Source organism: Lissotriton helveticus, chromosome 5_1 (assembly GCF_964261635.1).
Source record: "Lissotriton helveticus chromosome 5_1, aLisHel1.1, whole genome shotgun sequence".
NCBI classification, from domain to species: domain Eukaryota; kingdom Metazoa; phylum Chordata; class Amphibia; order Caudata; family Salamandridae; genus Lissotriton; species Lissotriton helveticus.
The window spans coordinates 1,732,495,040-1,732,511,693 of NC_136065.1; the positions used below are offsets into that span (position 1 = coordinate 1,732,495,040).

General features: G+C 44.4%; 1 protein-coding gene across 7 annotated transcripts in view; it reads left to right on the forward strand.

Moving 5' to 3' along the window:
• LOC144753804 (uncharacterized) overlaps positions 1-16,654 on the forward strand; it is a 2,685,544-nt gene that overhangs the window by 1,905,919 nt on the left and 762,971 nt on the right. For 6 of the 7 annotated variants that reach the window (XR_013594537.1, XM_078641375.1, XM_078641377.1 and 3 more), the window contains one exon: positions 3,593-3,744. Coding sequence is in view for 5 of the 7 variants with exons in the window: in XM_078641375.1 (XP_078497501.1) it covers positions 3,593-3,744 (152 nt within the window). In the remaining 2 variants the exon portion in view is untranslated. Of the gene's footprint in view, positions 1-3,592; positions 3,745-16,654 lie in introns of those variants that run through there. The other variant, XR_013594539.1, reaches the window with a different exon arrangement.

The following is a 16,654-nucleotide window of genomic DNA, read 5'->3' on the forward strand; positions in this document are numbered from 1 at the left end:
TTCTTGCGAAGCATGGTAAGGGTCCCGAGAGGTACTCCACTAGTACCATTGCAACTCGACCTAAACTTTAAAAGAACTGACCACCAAGTATTGATCCGACCCTTAATGCTTTGGGTTAGGCTATGGCATGTTCCCGAACTTCAAGATTATAGAGACGGGTTAAAAGAAATTATGGCGCTTGATAGTCTAAAAGTTATCCCATGGCTTAGGCACGTCAAAGCTTGGTTTAGTAACATAGGTTTGAAACAATTCTGGGAGAACCCTGAGCACCTACCCCCTAACCCGAAACTAATCCTAAAAAGGGCTTTCTGGTCCTTCATAGCAAATAGGATTATAAGTGCTACAACTGGTGGGATTCTAGTCTCAAACTTCTTAAGTTTTAAGGACATCCCACTCTTTGAGACCTTTATGGATGAAATAGAGCCCCCAATTGCCAAAACTTTGTTTTTAAAATTTAGATATGGGAATCTTTTAACAAAGACAACCTTGGCACGTTGGGCTAGAAATTTAGATCCATCATCCTTAGCTATTGATGAAATTTGCTCCATGTGTGAGCAAAACCAGATAGAAAACGAGCAACATATCCTCTTTTTTTGCCCTGCGTATGTCCAGGCCAGGAAAAGATGGATTAAACCAATATGCCTATTGTTAGGTCTGAGGTCATGTACACAGGCACTGAGAATTTTGACAACAAACACAATGCAACCAATAACATTTCGTGTTAGCAGATTTTTACATTCTATTTTCTTACAAAGGAAAAAATTGGGGCATCAACTGTAATTGAGCTCTCTCCAGGAATAGAATTGACTTTTTTTCTGGAACTAGTGAGTGGTCCATCCTAGGATTTTAAGATTGTTTTTTGTACTCCGATTGTCTTCTAACACGAAATGTACTGTTTTAGTTAATGATTTTAATAACTAAAGTGGAATGTTTTTTTGCTTTTTTTATTCATTGTATTGTATGCATTGTTCTTTTATGGCATCAAAGCCGAAATAAAGAATTTTTGAATTGAATTGAGTTAAAAGGCAAAGGCACCATCTTAAGGTCAGGCGTTGTCCAGGCCCGTCCTTGCAGATGATACCCAGGTTACAAAAAGACCCAGAATAGAGCGCTATCACAAGGGGGTATCAGCTGGAGACCCCTACCGCTAGGTTTGGGACTGCCCCAAAGTCTCAGGATCCCTCCGCGGTGGTAATCAGGGTTGGCCTCTAGTGGCGGAATGTTCGTACTTTTAATAATTGTATTTATATAGTGCTTACTACCACAGAGGGGTTGAAGGGACAGTTATGTAAAAAACTGCATTATGTACTGTCTGTGTATTACTAAAATCTATATTTTGGACTGAGCATTGTACCTTAAACCTTCATTTTGTTGCAGTCTATCCTATACTGAGTGTAATACAAGTTTAGAGTAATGACTTACATGTTCACACTGTTGCCTGTCACAGGTTGTGCCCTCGTAGCAATAAAAATACACAAGTCACTATTCTCCACTCAGCCAACCAAGATTTTATGCTGTGGCTCTCTGGTTACACACAGACATCTAAGGGGCATTTCCTAATAGAGATTTTATAATGTACTTTAGTGCATTTCCCAGAGTAACAGCTTTTTCAAATATATTTATCATTTAAGATGCAATTTATTTTATATGTAGGTTCCTGACAGTGAAAAACCAAAAGAAACATACAGAATATTTGGGTTTTTTAGACACACATTTGGCCCCACCTTAAACTCACTAACCCCTCCCCCATTGCATGCAGCATCACAGTTCCCATACTTTTCTTATGCATTTCTACGTCTGTTTAAGAGTTGGTATTCTGAGGCCAGTAACTGGCCATACAGCCGGAAGTGCGGTGTTCCAAAAACGACTGCTACAGACAGCAGCTTCCAATGCCAAGTTTATATCATCTTTTAATTTTTCTGCTTGAAGTGTTTTGCTGCTATATTTTCAATGTAGCTTTATTTTCCTCTCAATAGTTCATTATTAGTTTCGTTACCATGTTTCTCTCTTTTGTCACAACAACAGTTCTATATGTCCAGTAGTTCACTATGGCATCATATACATTTTCAATGACTGATTTTCACCTCAGCACTTCATGTCTGTACTGTACCGCTTTATTCTTGTTTTGTCTTCAAATGTGAATTTCTTTGTAAAATAAACTACAAAATCAAACAGCGATAATTATTTTGTACTTAAATAGGGCTCATTTGCCTACAGTTTGTCAACAGCTCCCAAATGTGTAGGAACAAACCCAGGAGCAGTTTAGTAAAACCTGCACAATCTTGTATGTGCTTAAAATATTATAAACGCCTTCAACAGTGTAAAACCTAAAAAAACATAGAACACAATTCAGCGCAATGCACGCATATTATTTACTCTGGATCTTATTCCTACCCAGAATCGGTGTGAAACAAAAAAGAAAGTGTGCCCCTGATATTTCTGTGACTTGACCGTGTTATTTTGTGGACTGCCCCTAATTATAGCACCTTACACAAATGCATAAACATTGACAACACCTATTGCTCTCGGATTGCAGAGACCAATTGGCTTTGCCAGTGCTTGTCACAAATACCAGTTCAAAACAGTAAATGCTCAGACACCCTGTAATTCACTTCTCTTGCCCCTCATGCAGTTGTTCACGCTGGGAGAGCAACATTCCAGTGCACCCATGCACAGCCCTTATCCTCACACACTGCCTTTGTCTCACCCACTGATATTGCCTTAGCCATTACTTTACGTAATTTACATGCCTCAATTAGCACCTCAACCCATCCTGTATGCCTTCATCAATTCACCACTTACCCATTGTCCATGGATTCACTCATCCAACCATTCCTTCAACCATAGACTCATTCTAATTGCACTCCCTCATCATTATCATAGCCTTGCTGATCACTGAAGAAGCACTTCCACTTGTAAAAATAAGCAGACCTCAGGCTGGATTACACGTAGACCATAGACCGTGATGGCCGATGGGCCCGGTAACAGAAGATGGAGAAGTCCAGGTTTTGGTTTCTCCATAGAAATTTCAGTTGCTAAAAGCACTGGCAGCTTAGGCAGATTAGTGGGGAGTTGGGGTTGTGGTGAATGTTGAGAGAGCTCAAAGAGTGAAGTTGGTAAGGACAATAAGATGTTTGTAGATCTCTGTGTGAGTATTTAAAGTTAATTAGATTTGGTGAATGTGCCCTTTGAACCAGTTGCCTTCTGTTTGTCTCTTGTATTGTGAGTAAAGTTGGTGGTTAGTGATATGGGGGCATATTATCAAAGACGGCGTTAAAATTATCGCCGGTTTAGCCGCAGAAAAATACTGCTAAAACGGCGATAATGGGCTTGAAAATATGCCCTGGAGAATTCCATTAGAAGCCCATGTTCACACAGAACATGGGCTTCTATGGGAATTCTCGAGGGTATATTATCAAGCCCATTATCGCCGGTTTAGTGGCAGAAAACTGCCGCTAAACCGGCGATAATTTTTAACGCAGTCCTTGATAATATGCCCCATAGTCTTTGCATAATTTAACAATGTCGAAAACACTTTAAAGGAAAGAAAAAAAATATGTGTAGTGGTGAACCACTCTTTATTGTATTTCAGGCTTCAGCTTTCCCTAGAGAAGTGTTTAAACCTCTCTGGCTTCAAGATCTGCATAAACCACTAGATTCAGTGCGCAGGAAAAATATGGCTCATTCAAAAAACCACAAAGAATCATCTGATGAAGAAGAAATTTTCAACAAAGCTACTCTTAGGTGTGGTATTTGACTTTTTTTTCTTTCTAATTTATCTTGGAAAAAGCATATATTTGTATAGTTCGATTTATAAAACGTATGGCAAGCAAGTTTGATAATGTTCCAAAAATCAAAGTGTTCTTATATTGCAGTTATAATCACCGTTGTTCTATTACGTTGTTTCATATTTCCTAGAACGGTTAAAACCTGTGTCCTACGATATTTTTGATTTCAATAGCAAGCTTGCTTTTGCCAGGCTCTGTTGCTTTTTGTATTGCTGACAGAAGCACCCCAAGTACTACACTTGCCAATCTAGGTGTCTGCCCACTGGTGGGAGGGGGGAGGGCAGTGCCCTCTTGGGCCATTTGGTGTCTCCTTTGGCATACCCATACCTGTAACACTCAGTGCACTGGGGGACAAACGTCCCTGTCTGCTTATCAAAGAATCCCTTCTTCCTGGGTTAGGACTGGGACTGGTTACCACTGTTCCACTGGGAAGTAATTTGGGGGCCTTTTGAGAACTCCTTACGTTCAAGTTTTTCTCATCCCTCTTTCTTCTGGTGGGACCTCTGACCACCCTTTTGGGAATTCCTCAGATGTTTTTTGGACACTTTTATGCTGACTTAGCGATCTACCTTATCAGCAACCTTTCTAGGGTCAGTCAATTTTATGTCCACTAGATGCTGGTGCAGTTCCATAAAGCAAATGTTGAGCATGTGCTCCCTGAGATTCAAGTTGTACAGCCCATCATAATCATTGGCTTTGCTGCCTCTAACCCAGCCCAATATTGCCTTGCTGGAGTAGTCCAGGAAATCCACCCAAAACTGATTTGAGAGCTTGTGGCTGTCTTTGAGCATCTGGCAGTACTTCTCAGGGGTCAGACGAAATTTGGCAAGACGAATGGCTATTATGGGCATGTACCAGTTTTAGTTCTCTACTTCGAAGGTCAGAAGAGTGTCCATCACCACTGAGGGCATATGCTTTCACATGCCACCCTCATAGTGCTGCTTTGGGATCTTGTGTACCCTCAGACTCACCTCATACACAGAAAACCATTTGTCAATGTAATTGCCCACGACATAACTGGGTACCAGGTATTTGAGTACATGGAACTTCTTGTCCTCTTCAGACACTGATTGTATGTGGCCACCATTGCTGCTAGTGTCTGGTTGCTTTGCCCTAAGCTCCAGCTCTCTGATACTGGGCTCATGGGCCAGTCTCCTTTACTCCATGGCCATTTTCTTTTACTCAATTGCCAGTTCCTTCTCTATGTTTGTTTTGGCCATCTGCAGCTAAAACTCCCTCTCTACCTTCTTGTCAACCAGTTTCTCTGGGGACAGGACATGCAACAATACACTGCTTCCTGCTCTGGCAGAGAGCTCCATTTCAGGGAAGGGGTCACCCTCCTCCACTGAAGGCTGCATTTCAGGACTGGTCCAGATCCTGATCCTGCTTTTCCAGATCATCCTCATCCTCCTGTATATGTGGCAATTAGTGACATCAGGTCCTCAGAGCTTGCTGCAGGTCCACCTCTTGGTGGGGAGCCCCATTCCTTGCAGAATTGCTTGGGCTCAACCACAGTGTAGATTTCCAAGCTGACCAGCTCTAATTCCATCACTACAGTTATGGTCACATACAGTCATGTAGTAAAAAGTAAATTTGGAAAACCAAAAGTCTCCAACCAATGAAAAATTTGAAAAACTCAAATTGGTCTTAAATTATTTATGTGGGGTGGTAGTGTAACACCAAATTACATAATGGCACTGCACAAACAAAAGTTCTAATCCACACTGCTGAACCCCAGTGTAAGAAATAGAGTTGTTGGTTAACTCGGTTTGAGTCCCTGTTAGCAGAAACCACAATCTTTCTCATAGATAAGTCACAAACAAACTCTAAATTAACCTTTGCTAACACTTGTGTTCCATTGACACAGAGCAGGCAATGTGTAAAGCATTTGTTCAATATGTCAAACAGTGCAAACACACCACAAAAGGATCCCACATCAGTTTAGAAAAATAGATACATTTGTAATATATAACACAAGTCAAATGACACAAAATTAATAGCAGAACAGGGAAACAACAACTTTAAAGATTTCAGTTAAAATAGCACCAAAAAAGCACAAAGTGCCAATTGTGGATATCTGATTGCACATGACAGAGACAAAGTCACATGTTTAGGCCAACTGCGCCAGAGCACGGGCTGGCTACAGGGACCCCATTAGGACAGCTGAACAGAGTACCTTAAATACTGGTGTGCAGAGCTTTGTAAGGTCCAGCGTCGAGGATGCGATGCATCGGTTCTGAGACGATGTAATGAGAGGCCCTGCATCTTCATCAAGAATCTCATCAACAAGGGCTTTTCATATGAAGCAATGTGTAGTTAGGGCAATGTGTCGGTCCCAAGGAGCTACGAGGCTGCATCGTGGAGTCCATTGTCGAGGCTACCAACAAAGAGGGATGCAAGTATCTGTGCTGAGGATGCATTGCTCAGTGGTAGTTCTGAAGAGGTTACGGGCTGCAGAGATGATGCAGGTCTTTGAGACGGGTCTGATCCATGCAGTAGTGGCGATGCGTCGGTTCTTCTTGGTGTTGCGCCATGCAGCAGAGGAGATGCATCAGTTAAGCTCGGTCCACAGGGGCTGGCAGAACACCTTAGGCCCACTGCCAAGGTTCCACACCTGGGGTGGCACCACTTGGCAGGATAGACACGAAGATAGCAGAGTCCAGGTGCTGGAGTCAGGGTTTTTGGAGCTGTCTGTCCCTGAGGCAGGAGGCCAGGCAACTGGGCCTTGGAGTCACTCTATGGTCCTTTGTTCAACAGATGCAGGTCCAGGTCTTCTAACTCAGGCAAGAGGGCAGCAAACAACACAGCAGTCCTTCAGAGCAGCAGTCGAGCAGAGTGGTAGTCCTTTCAGCATCACACCAGTCTTTCTTCCTGGTGGATTATCCACAGGTCCAGAAGTGTACTGAAGAGTTTGTGCCTGAGGTCCAATATTTATACCGCGGTCTGCCTTTGAAGTCGGAGAAGCTTCTGGAGGTTCCCTTTTGAAATTACCTGCCTTCCTGGTCCTGGTTCCAGACTAACTTCCAGGGATATGCAGCCTTTGTGTTGAAGAATTACATATTCAAGTTTAAGTTGGGCAGTGCCCAGATCTTCACTACCAATGTTATGCTATAAATTTCAATACTGAAAAACAAATTTAGGAGTTTTCACTACCAAGACATATAAAACTTCAAAGTATATGTCCTATTGTTTAAATACACCTCACATTGCCCTATGGGCTGTCCAGGGCATACTGTAGGGGTAACCTATATGTATTAAAAAGGATTTATTGGTCCTGGCAAAAGGTTTATTTTTCCAGGTAGAACTGGTATGTTAACTGCACACACATGCTGAAATGGAAGGCCTGAGACATGTTTGAAAGGTGTACTTAAGTGGGTGGTGTAGGAAAGTAGTATCTGCTTCTTATGGTTACCCCCACTTTTTTTGCTTGACGACTCACTGTTTTTGACTAGTCTGACTAGGATCCTGTTAATCAGGGCCCCAGTCTATATGATTGCTCCCTTAAATTGACATACCTGTACTTTGGTGCACTCCAGTTTGGAAACTGGGGTACCCTTATCAGTCCCTAGTGTATGGTACTTATGTACCCAGGGCATAGGTACCCCAGGGGCCTTCTATGGGCTGAAGCATGTATTATGCAACCCATGAGAGGCCATGCAAAATGGAACTTGAGATCTGCTACTGCAGCCTGTGTAAGATGGTGCTTGCCCCACTTACATTATATATACGTTCACTATATCTAATTGTCACTACACTTAAAACTTATAAATCACCCCTATAGCATGCCTTAACAATCCTGAAGGCAGGGTACTGAATTTTATGTGAGAGTAGCCCCTGAATGAGCAGAGCCTCTCTGAGCCTGTAGAGACCATTCTCCCGCGTTGTCTGTGATTCAGTCGGACATATAGGTAGAGGTGCATTATAACCTCACGGTAAATGCTATCTCGAAAACTGCTTCATAGAAACATATCGAGTTTGGTATCAAACACCTTGGAATCATACCTCCACACCAGTAACTGGTGTGGGAGGTATGATTTCACCCTTCTCAAGCGAGCTTCGGGGGGAGGTCACTGGTCTTACCGTTGCCAGCCTTCTCGACAAGGACAGCACAAAATGGAAGCTGCCCACCAGAGACACATTTATGCTCTCCTGCTGTTGAGCCAAGCTCGAGGAGAGGATAGCAACACAATAGGCATCCTGTCACAGGGAAGTGTGACCACCTCCCAGGCAGGATTTAGGGTATTGGGGCTGGGTGGATGCATTCTGAGAGTGCCTGAAAGTCTGCATTTGGGGCACATTTATTGTCCCTGTGCATAGTCCAGCTCAAACCAGTTCTGGGGGCCATTGGCTCCTGCTCTGGTGCAAAACTGGACAAAGTAAATGGGTGTAGCCACCCCTATGTGCTGCCCCTTCACTAAAAGGGTCCCCTGAATCTGTCCAACCCTCTCGGGTGGGTATAAAATGGGTTACCTGGCTACAGGACATTGGATTTTACGTGGACAAGATTCTACAAGAAGAAACCACTGTCCTTTGACCGTCTGGACACCTTGGACTTCGCTGGACGTCGACTGGGCTAGACTTTGTCTCCTTTTCCATCCGAAGCTTAGTTTGTGCCTTTGCTCCATACACTTAAGACAACTAAAGAATATCCCTTGGAGTGAAGGAGTCACTCACCTGATTCACAGGCACCTAAAGCGTAACTGTCTGGTCTGCTGCTCCTGAGCTCCTGCGGACTCTGAAGATTTCAGCAACACAGGAAGTGTGTTCTTAAAGGTCCCTGAAGTTAGTCTGCCATCTCACCGAGATTGAGGCCAGTATGTCTCATTGGGGCTTCATAACCCGAACCCCTGTGCACCGCGTCCATTTGCAAGTGCCTATGCTTGTTGGCGATTCCCGAGCATGTGCAGTGTACTCCGTGTAATCCTGACCCTGAACAGTATTTGCACCAAAGAACTCTGGCCTCCTCGCACAGTGTGTTCAGTGGGCTGGTACTTTTCAATCTTGCTCTAGGTCCCCTCGCGACTCCTGGTTATTCGGCCTGTGGGTCCTCCTGAAGTTATCTTGATTGTTCTTGGGCTTTCCTGGTTGCTCCAGACGTGCCCTGACTCCCCATTGCTTGGTGAGGCCCCTGGACCTTGATGGTCTGAACTGTAACCTTTCTTGACCATCTTCTTGGGTGGCTGCTGCCAAGGCTTGTTGGTGCTCCAGCCAGATACCAACCTCTCAGCTCTCGACATCTTTTGTGGGAAAACTTGTATCCGGCTCCTGGTCATCCTCGATGTCTCCTGGTCCTGGGGGCTGCAGAGTCAAGAACCTCCTCAACGCACCTGAAGCACCCGACATCAGTAGGAATTCGTCTACCGAGTCCCTGGTCACTTCTGAGTGACCCAGACTCTGTCCCCTCTGCTTTCAGGTACTCTTCATCCTGAATCCACCTTTGGATTCCCACGGACACTTTTCTTCTTCCTTGAAGTCCTCAAGTTGAGATCGACGGTGGTTTCCAACACGACTTCAGCCCTATGCATCTGGCTTCCCTGGGATAGGTAACTCTGGTACTGTGGTATCCACGGGTGGGGTGGCTCGTCAACCTCCTATGATCCAAAGGAATTCCTCGTAATCCACTGGGAAGGGTCCTTAAACATTAAAGCTGCAACTGCAACTCTCCCATAGAATTGTATGGAACATACAGTCGTGTTCCCACACTGCACGCGTCCTCTGTGGGGTCCCTACTTACTCACCTTGGGTAGTCTTCACTGAAGTCATGGTTCTTATACCACTATTTTGGTATATGGTTTGGTACCGCCCCAAAGCAGACGTTTCTCGCTGCACCACCTCTGGACCCCCCGCCCACTAAGCTCTTTTCACCCAGCCTGACCCTCAGCACTGCCTATTCGGCAACCCAGTCCTGAAGATGATCCTGAATCTCTAGGATCGAAATGTCGTCGACTCCTCAGCACAACTGACTGCGCCAAACTTCTTGTGGTATAATTAAATCGCTCAGTCTTTAACTACGCAATCATTGTAAATTATTCTTTTTGAACCATAAAGTCCTCTGTACGTATTTCACAATTTTTGTCACCTTGCGCCTTTCGCTGATTTCACATTGTCACTTGCTTTGCCACTTGTATGTGTCACGAGCACATTTGTGCACCAAGTCCAATTCGGGCTGCCTATGCATTCTATGCCTAGAGTGCTGCTACAACTGTACCGCTTTTAGGTCACGACTAGGCAGCGCCTGCGCTGTCTCGTCGAGAGATGCTGTATACACTATAGTGGTGGAAGCTCCAACCACTTTCCGCCCATCTTTTTGATTGGCCTTTTACATAAAATCTGCACTCTGATTGGTGTTTGGCTCCTGACCCCTATGGCGTCATTTTGCTCCTTCCGAGGCTATTGGCCCCTTTACTCAAACATTATTTTCTGTCTTTTGTCCTCCCCACCGCACCCTCACGCAATTCGTCACTTTTTGCCACACCCTCACCCCCCACTCTCATTCGCGCCTTCTTAAACTACTGCACTCCTATTTGTAATGCAATACTTCTCGCGTAAATGCGAGTCATATTGCATTGCAAAAGCTTGTTTGAAAGTAGTGCGCAGTCATTTAAAGGCAGGCCCCGGCACCGGAAAAGAACCCTCGGTTGCTCCGGAAGTCTTTTTTTATATGGAGCCTGAGCCAGCAATCTAGCACTGCTCTTAGTTTCTTGGTCCCACCTCCCTCCCGTTGTCCAATAGAGAGTGACAGAATGTTAGCCAAATACTTCACATATTTCTGTATAAGTCTACAAAAGCTCAATTTGTGTTTTACTTAAAAAACTGAAAAAGGTTGGACTACGTTAACATTTCGCATACTCTTCTATATCTTTTCCTCTGCGGTGTAATTGTAAGATGGCTGCTTGGCTAGCGATAGGGCACAGACCTACTCATCATCGAGTACATTCCCTCTTTTATGTTGGCTGCGCCCGTGACAGGACCGGCTGACGTTCCCTTTTGGACAGCTGCTCATTTCCGGAGCGCCAACTTCGAAGAGATCTTCAGGTCCTTTTTAGGTTTCGACTTTTGGCGAGTGGCGAAGCCACTCCCAGTCGAAATCTGTTGTTTTTAGTAGTGAGGTTAGGACAGCCTCTGTTTCCAATTGGCTAGCTCCATAAATGGAGGCTAGCCATTGGGAGGCAGAGGCTGTCAATCGCGCTTTCTCTCGAAAACGCGATTCGGGGGCGTTTCTGGTGCTTTTTTTAAGCCCCGCCCCTTTGTCCCGGGCCGCGCTGCCATTGGCTGCTGGCCCGGGACACCCCCGTGACGTCATTCCCGGGCCGCGCTGTGATTGGCTGCCGGCCCGGGACACCCCCGTGACGTCAGCCAATCACAGCGCGGCCCGGGACCTGACTTGTTTTTTTTTGCTGTTTGTTTTCCTCATTCCATGCCGACCACGGCCGCCGGAAGAAGTCCAGGTGAGTGCCCGTTCCCGCCGACCGTGTGCTGTTCCCGCCCTCCCCCCCCCCTGTCCGTGTCAGCCCCCCCCCCTTCCCGCTGTCCGCCCCCCCCCCCCCCGCTGTCCGTGTGCCCGTAGGTGCTTGTTTAGGAACAGCCACGCACCACCTACGGGACACCGCCTTGATGCAAGGTGACACAAAAGTGCGCAACTGTGTTACTTTGGGAAACTATCCCAACATAACACTGTGCCTCGGGTTTACATTTTAGAAGTAATATCTCAGCGCAAAGCATTACATAATCTGGACCTTAATTTCTAGCTCACCTTGAAAGTTGCGTTAAACTCATTTCTTATAATTTTTTTGCTGTTTGCAAATATTCATGAATTAGGGCACAGAGTATCGGTGAGAGCGAGTATTTTGCACAAACTCCGATATATGGTAAAGCCTTAAACCCCAGTGGCGTAATACAGATTGAGGGGCCCCGTGAGTCTCCCATATCTTCATTGGCCATGGGCTGAATGGGGTCACTCACTTTGAAGTGCAGGGGTTGCCCCTGGAGGGCTAGGGCTCCCTGCGCCGCAGGGGCTGCAGGAGCCTGCGTTCCTCCCCTGCCGTAAGCAGGAGTTGTGCGCCGTCTAATTCTGGTGCTCCTGTCGCTGCGCCACATGCACAGAGCATGGGTCCGTGAGCGGCTCAACCGGAGCTCTCCCTACATGGAAACAAGTGATGCGGCCGAGCAGCCAATGGGAGCGGCTCCTCCCGCACCTGAACCGAAATCTGAGGCAGGCAGGGGGGATTTACAGCGTATGTGACGCCTGCACTTTCATTTCCTACCCCATTGTGTTAGCGTCGACCCACCAAAAGTTTCTGCTGCCGCCCACAACTTGAGAGCTAGTTCTGCACGGATCGCGAGAAGGAGAGTAACTGGACCAACACAGACGATGGCTGAAGAACGCCAAGACCTACTGGGCAACCAGGAGATGCCCTCCGTCGTGGGGAGCGAGCCTGCGCCACGGGGGTACGTATGGCTGGAATTCATCCACTAGCTTGTTGTATCAGCTTGTAGTCTTGTATTATGGTTTTTGGTATTTTATGCATTGTCACAGATGCATCCTGTATGTAGTAACGTAGCTCTTGCTTAAGAAGGGTTTAAACCTGCCAGCGGGTCTGATGTGACTCCGTGCGCGGTCTGCCAAGGAACCCGTCAGTGCTCGGCTGGGAGAATTTAGGGTGTCGGTTTAGGGGCACTTATTTCTGATGCCACCCACTGCTAGTCCAGCACCGCATCTTGACCACTAGACCCTCACACTCGCACTGCCACCTGTGCCATCTCATTACAGTGCCCTTTCTTACACTGCCCACCTGTGCCCGCTTTATTCTGCCCACCAGTACCCATCGGTGCCAGCTCATAACATCGTCCAGCCAGGGGAGGGCAGCCTTCCACAGTGGCTTTACGTTTACATTCAATCGCCAGAGGATGAGAATAGAACATGTTTGTTTCTTCCTTTGTGCAGAGAGAGCGAGCCGGCAAGGAAGATGGAGTGTGACAAAGAGTGCGTGACTGCCCCCATCTCATGACTGATATCGAAATTAACATTTGCTGTTATGTCTGGTTTTTTTTTTGGTGCAGAGTTTTATATAGCGTGAACTTGACCTGAATCGGGTATCGGGGCGCTTTACATAGCACCAGTTACATTAAATGAGGACACACATACATTTTTGTTAGGCACGGGAGATTAAGGGATTTGCCCAGAATCACACTGATGTTTAGCGTCATTGCCGAGACTCGAACCCAGTTCCCCAGATTAGAGGTCGACCGCCTTTTTTGTGAGGGCTGCTTGTCCTAGCGGGAAGCAAACCTCCTGGGTTCTCGTAATGCCCTGCTACAGAGAGAGCGGCCTCACAAACGAGCGTCCAGCTTTTACTGACCTCTGAGCAAGCGGCTCGGGTACATCCATATTGAGCGGGAACTGCAGAGGCCCAATAAAAATACCTTCTAAGGTGGAAGGAAATGAAAGTTCAGACTTGTGTCCAGCAGATGCTGTTGTCCATCATGTTGCTCTCATGCTGGTAAAACTATTACCCAGCATTAGAACAGTGCCCAGATTGGCTTTAGCAGGTTAAGTTTGCTCTCCAACACGGACTGGGAGCCTGTGCCTACTGTTCTCCAGCCCTGGCATATCAGCTCGGGTTGGGGAGATGTCAATGCCAATAGCTCGAACTTTTCAAAAGGCGAAACCATTGCATTGTAAATGCTTGTTTGTCAATATATTCAAGGAGAAACAGGAGAAGACAATGAGCAGGTTTCCAGAGAGAGAGGGTGTTGGAGATCAGCATGGGGTTGTTATCGAGGTGGTAGTCCTTGGGGTACGCAAATGTTAGGAGCTGTGGGAGGAAGATGGAGCTGGGCAGGGAGCTAAGGTCCAAAGGAGAGGGTTGAGAGGGAACTTTGGCGGTGGTATATGGATTGAGTCGATTACCAGATATAGTTATCTTGGATGGTGAATGTTTTACGTTGAGGCTCAGGGAACGTCGGCCGTGTGTGTGTGTTCTCATCCTCAGGAAATGCTGCATTTTAACTTTGGGCCCACTTAACGTATGAGGCTGAGCCTACCCACCCCTCTTATTCTGATGGGACGAGTCTCCGAGGAGTGGTACCCCCTTGGGTCTTTAAAAAAAACACAACCAACAGTGAGTGCATTTCTATGAAAAACAACCGAACGGAAATACAAACAAAACATAATGCACATGTGTTGTTGACGGTAATACTAGAATCATTGCTCTCATAGAGGGTGACGGCGCAATTCAATAGCGTTGCATGTTTTCGTTATATATAGTCAGCCAAAGGAGAGTTAATAATCATTTTAGCATTTTATTGTACTTTTACTAAAGTTCGTGGTTCATATGTACCATAAAAATTTAAGACACCGCGAGTCGTTATTTAAAACAACTCCTTTTCTGCTGCACGCTACATCAGTCCTACCTGATAATCAATATCCATATTGCTTATCAACAACAGAAATGTCAATGTACTATGTCTTATGGATAAAAGTTTCCATCATCTATGGCTGTGAAGAAATACTTAACTAGTGTGGAATAAGGTGCCTTATGTATATTTTGAACAATAACGTAGGTTAAAACAAATACCATAAGAATAACCCCATTGTCTCTAGGCAGCTTAAAGTTGTAAGCTTGGCGTCCAGAATCTGCCAAATTGTGTGCAATACTCTTTTAATTTAATTCCTCTGCTGAAACTGTGTTTAGCGGCTGTATAATTGCACAGGGGAGGAAATCACTGGCATGTTCCTCTGTAGAAATTTAATATACATGAGCTTACAATATGAATGTGTAAGCTCTGGTGGCAAGTGCTGTAATAATGAATTCCCATTTGAAAGTGAATGGATATTTTGATCAGCATTCTCTAGTTTTCCACATAGGAAGTTTACCCAGTCCTCTTTCTGTCTGGCATAGAGACAGGCTGATACGTTGAAAAGGCTATTGACATATACATACGTACATAAGGGTCAGCCTCATTCATTTTTGGTGTGTCTAGCTGTCATTTTGCTGCTGCCCACAACAACATAATTATGCCAGAACACAAGTGAACTTTAGTGTCAGGATTGTAAATTAGTTCCTTAATTTGCCATTGCTTTTTATTATTCCTATTCTTTATTGTTTTTATTTATTTACTTATATTTTGTACTTATCCTTGTATGTTTAAGCCGTCTTTATTTTACAGTAATTCAAAGCCAGTAGTACCCTTTTGCTTCTGTAAGAACCATAATTTTCTGTGATGTGCATTAAACTAAAAGGGTATCTATAGTTGTTGTAAGGACACCTGTCCATTAAAATCAGAAATACATGTCCATTAAGATGATGCGTTGTAGTTATTTTTTAAATTTGAATGTTTTATTACAAACCACTCTTATGCTGCCATCTTTAGGAGACAGCGTGCTTTCTCCAATGTTGCGGTATGTTTGTGCAATAAAAATGTTTTGTGCAAGGTGAGCTTGGCAAGGCCCGGCCTATTGACTTTGCCAGTGCTTGTTTTATGTTCTAGTATTTTATTTTTTGCCTTTTAATGATTGTTGTCTGCCGCACTTGAAGCTTATCATTGGTGCTAATTGTTGGGCATCTGGGAATATGGCTGGTATATTGAGACATGTTTTGTGATGAAGTAAGCTGATGCAGTTTTTGAGAACTCTGCAGTCAATCTCGTTTTGTACTTTTGTGAACATTGTTGAACTCCAGTGGGTCAAACCTTTGTGACTGAAAATCTTTACTGTTAATGAAGAGCACAGATGCTGACTTATTTTAGTCAGGTGTAAATAAATATTTTTAACTTTTTAATAGTCATTAAGTGGATATGACTGTGTGGCAGGAGTTAACCATATTATACACTTGCTGTGAGATATGTGGTGTTTACAGTGACCATGTTGGTTGTCTTTCTGTGTGTGTTAGCTTTAAAAGGGATAATCTTGTTTCCTCTAATTCACTCTTTCTGTCTAGCTTTTTCTCATTGGCAAAAAAACACGCCTTCAACAAATCACCCTTACCCTCTCCTCGCCTTCCTTTCATTTGTTCCCCTGTGAATGTGGTCTTTTACTGCCATTTTTCTATTCCAAAGTGCATCCTCGGGATGGAGGAAAAAAGTTCTAAATACAAAGAGAAACAAGCATTTGCAATGCAATAGGTCTCACATTTACGCAAGTTTAAGCCATTGGCATTGTAATAACCAATGCCTTTTATTTATGTTTTAAAAAACAAAATTAATAGGCATAGCTTAAACTCTCGTAAATCCGAGACCTAAAGCATTGCAAATGCTTGTTCATTTTGACTTTAATTATATGATGCCATGTGCATATTTCAAAAACGTATCATGAGTCTCCATTTTTCCTTCCTTGTAATGTATTGCACATACTTGCTTAATTGACTCCCTTAAAGATATCAGTTGAGATATTGTTGCCTCTTTTCATGTCTGCAGAATGGAGTGCACATTATAGGGAGAACGCGTGGCTTCCCAAAATGTATTTCTTAACATTAGAAGTCCCGAACCTAAAAAGCAAATTTGGCAAACTAATTAGAAATCAATTAGAATTTAAATAGAAGTCCACGAATGCACGTGGATGTTAAAGGGCCATATCTGTCTGCAGAGAACAGCGCACATTATAGGGTAGAAGAAGGCATTCCCATAATTAATTTATTAACATAAGAACTCTCAAACCTAAAAAGCAATTTAAACAAACTAAATTGCAATCAATCAGAATTAAAAGGAAGAGCACGAATGCACATATTGTCGGGTTTAGATGCCGTTTGGAGTACATTTTGACATTCCTTGGTAAGATTGTATTAATGCTCTAGGGCATGGCGGCCATACAAAAAAGGCTGTCCAGGTCTAAATAAATGGCGCACAGTCTGAATCTTTGACATACAGTA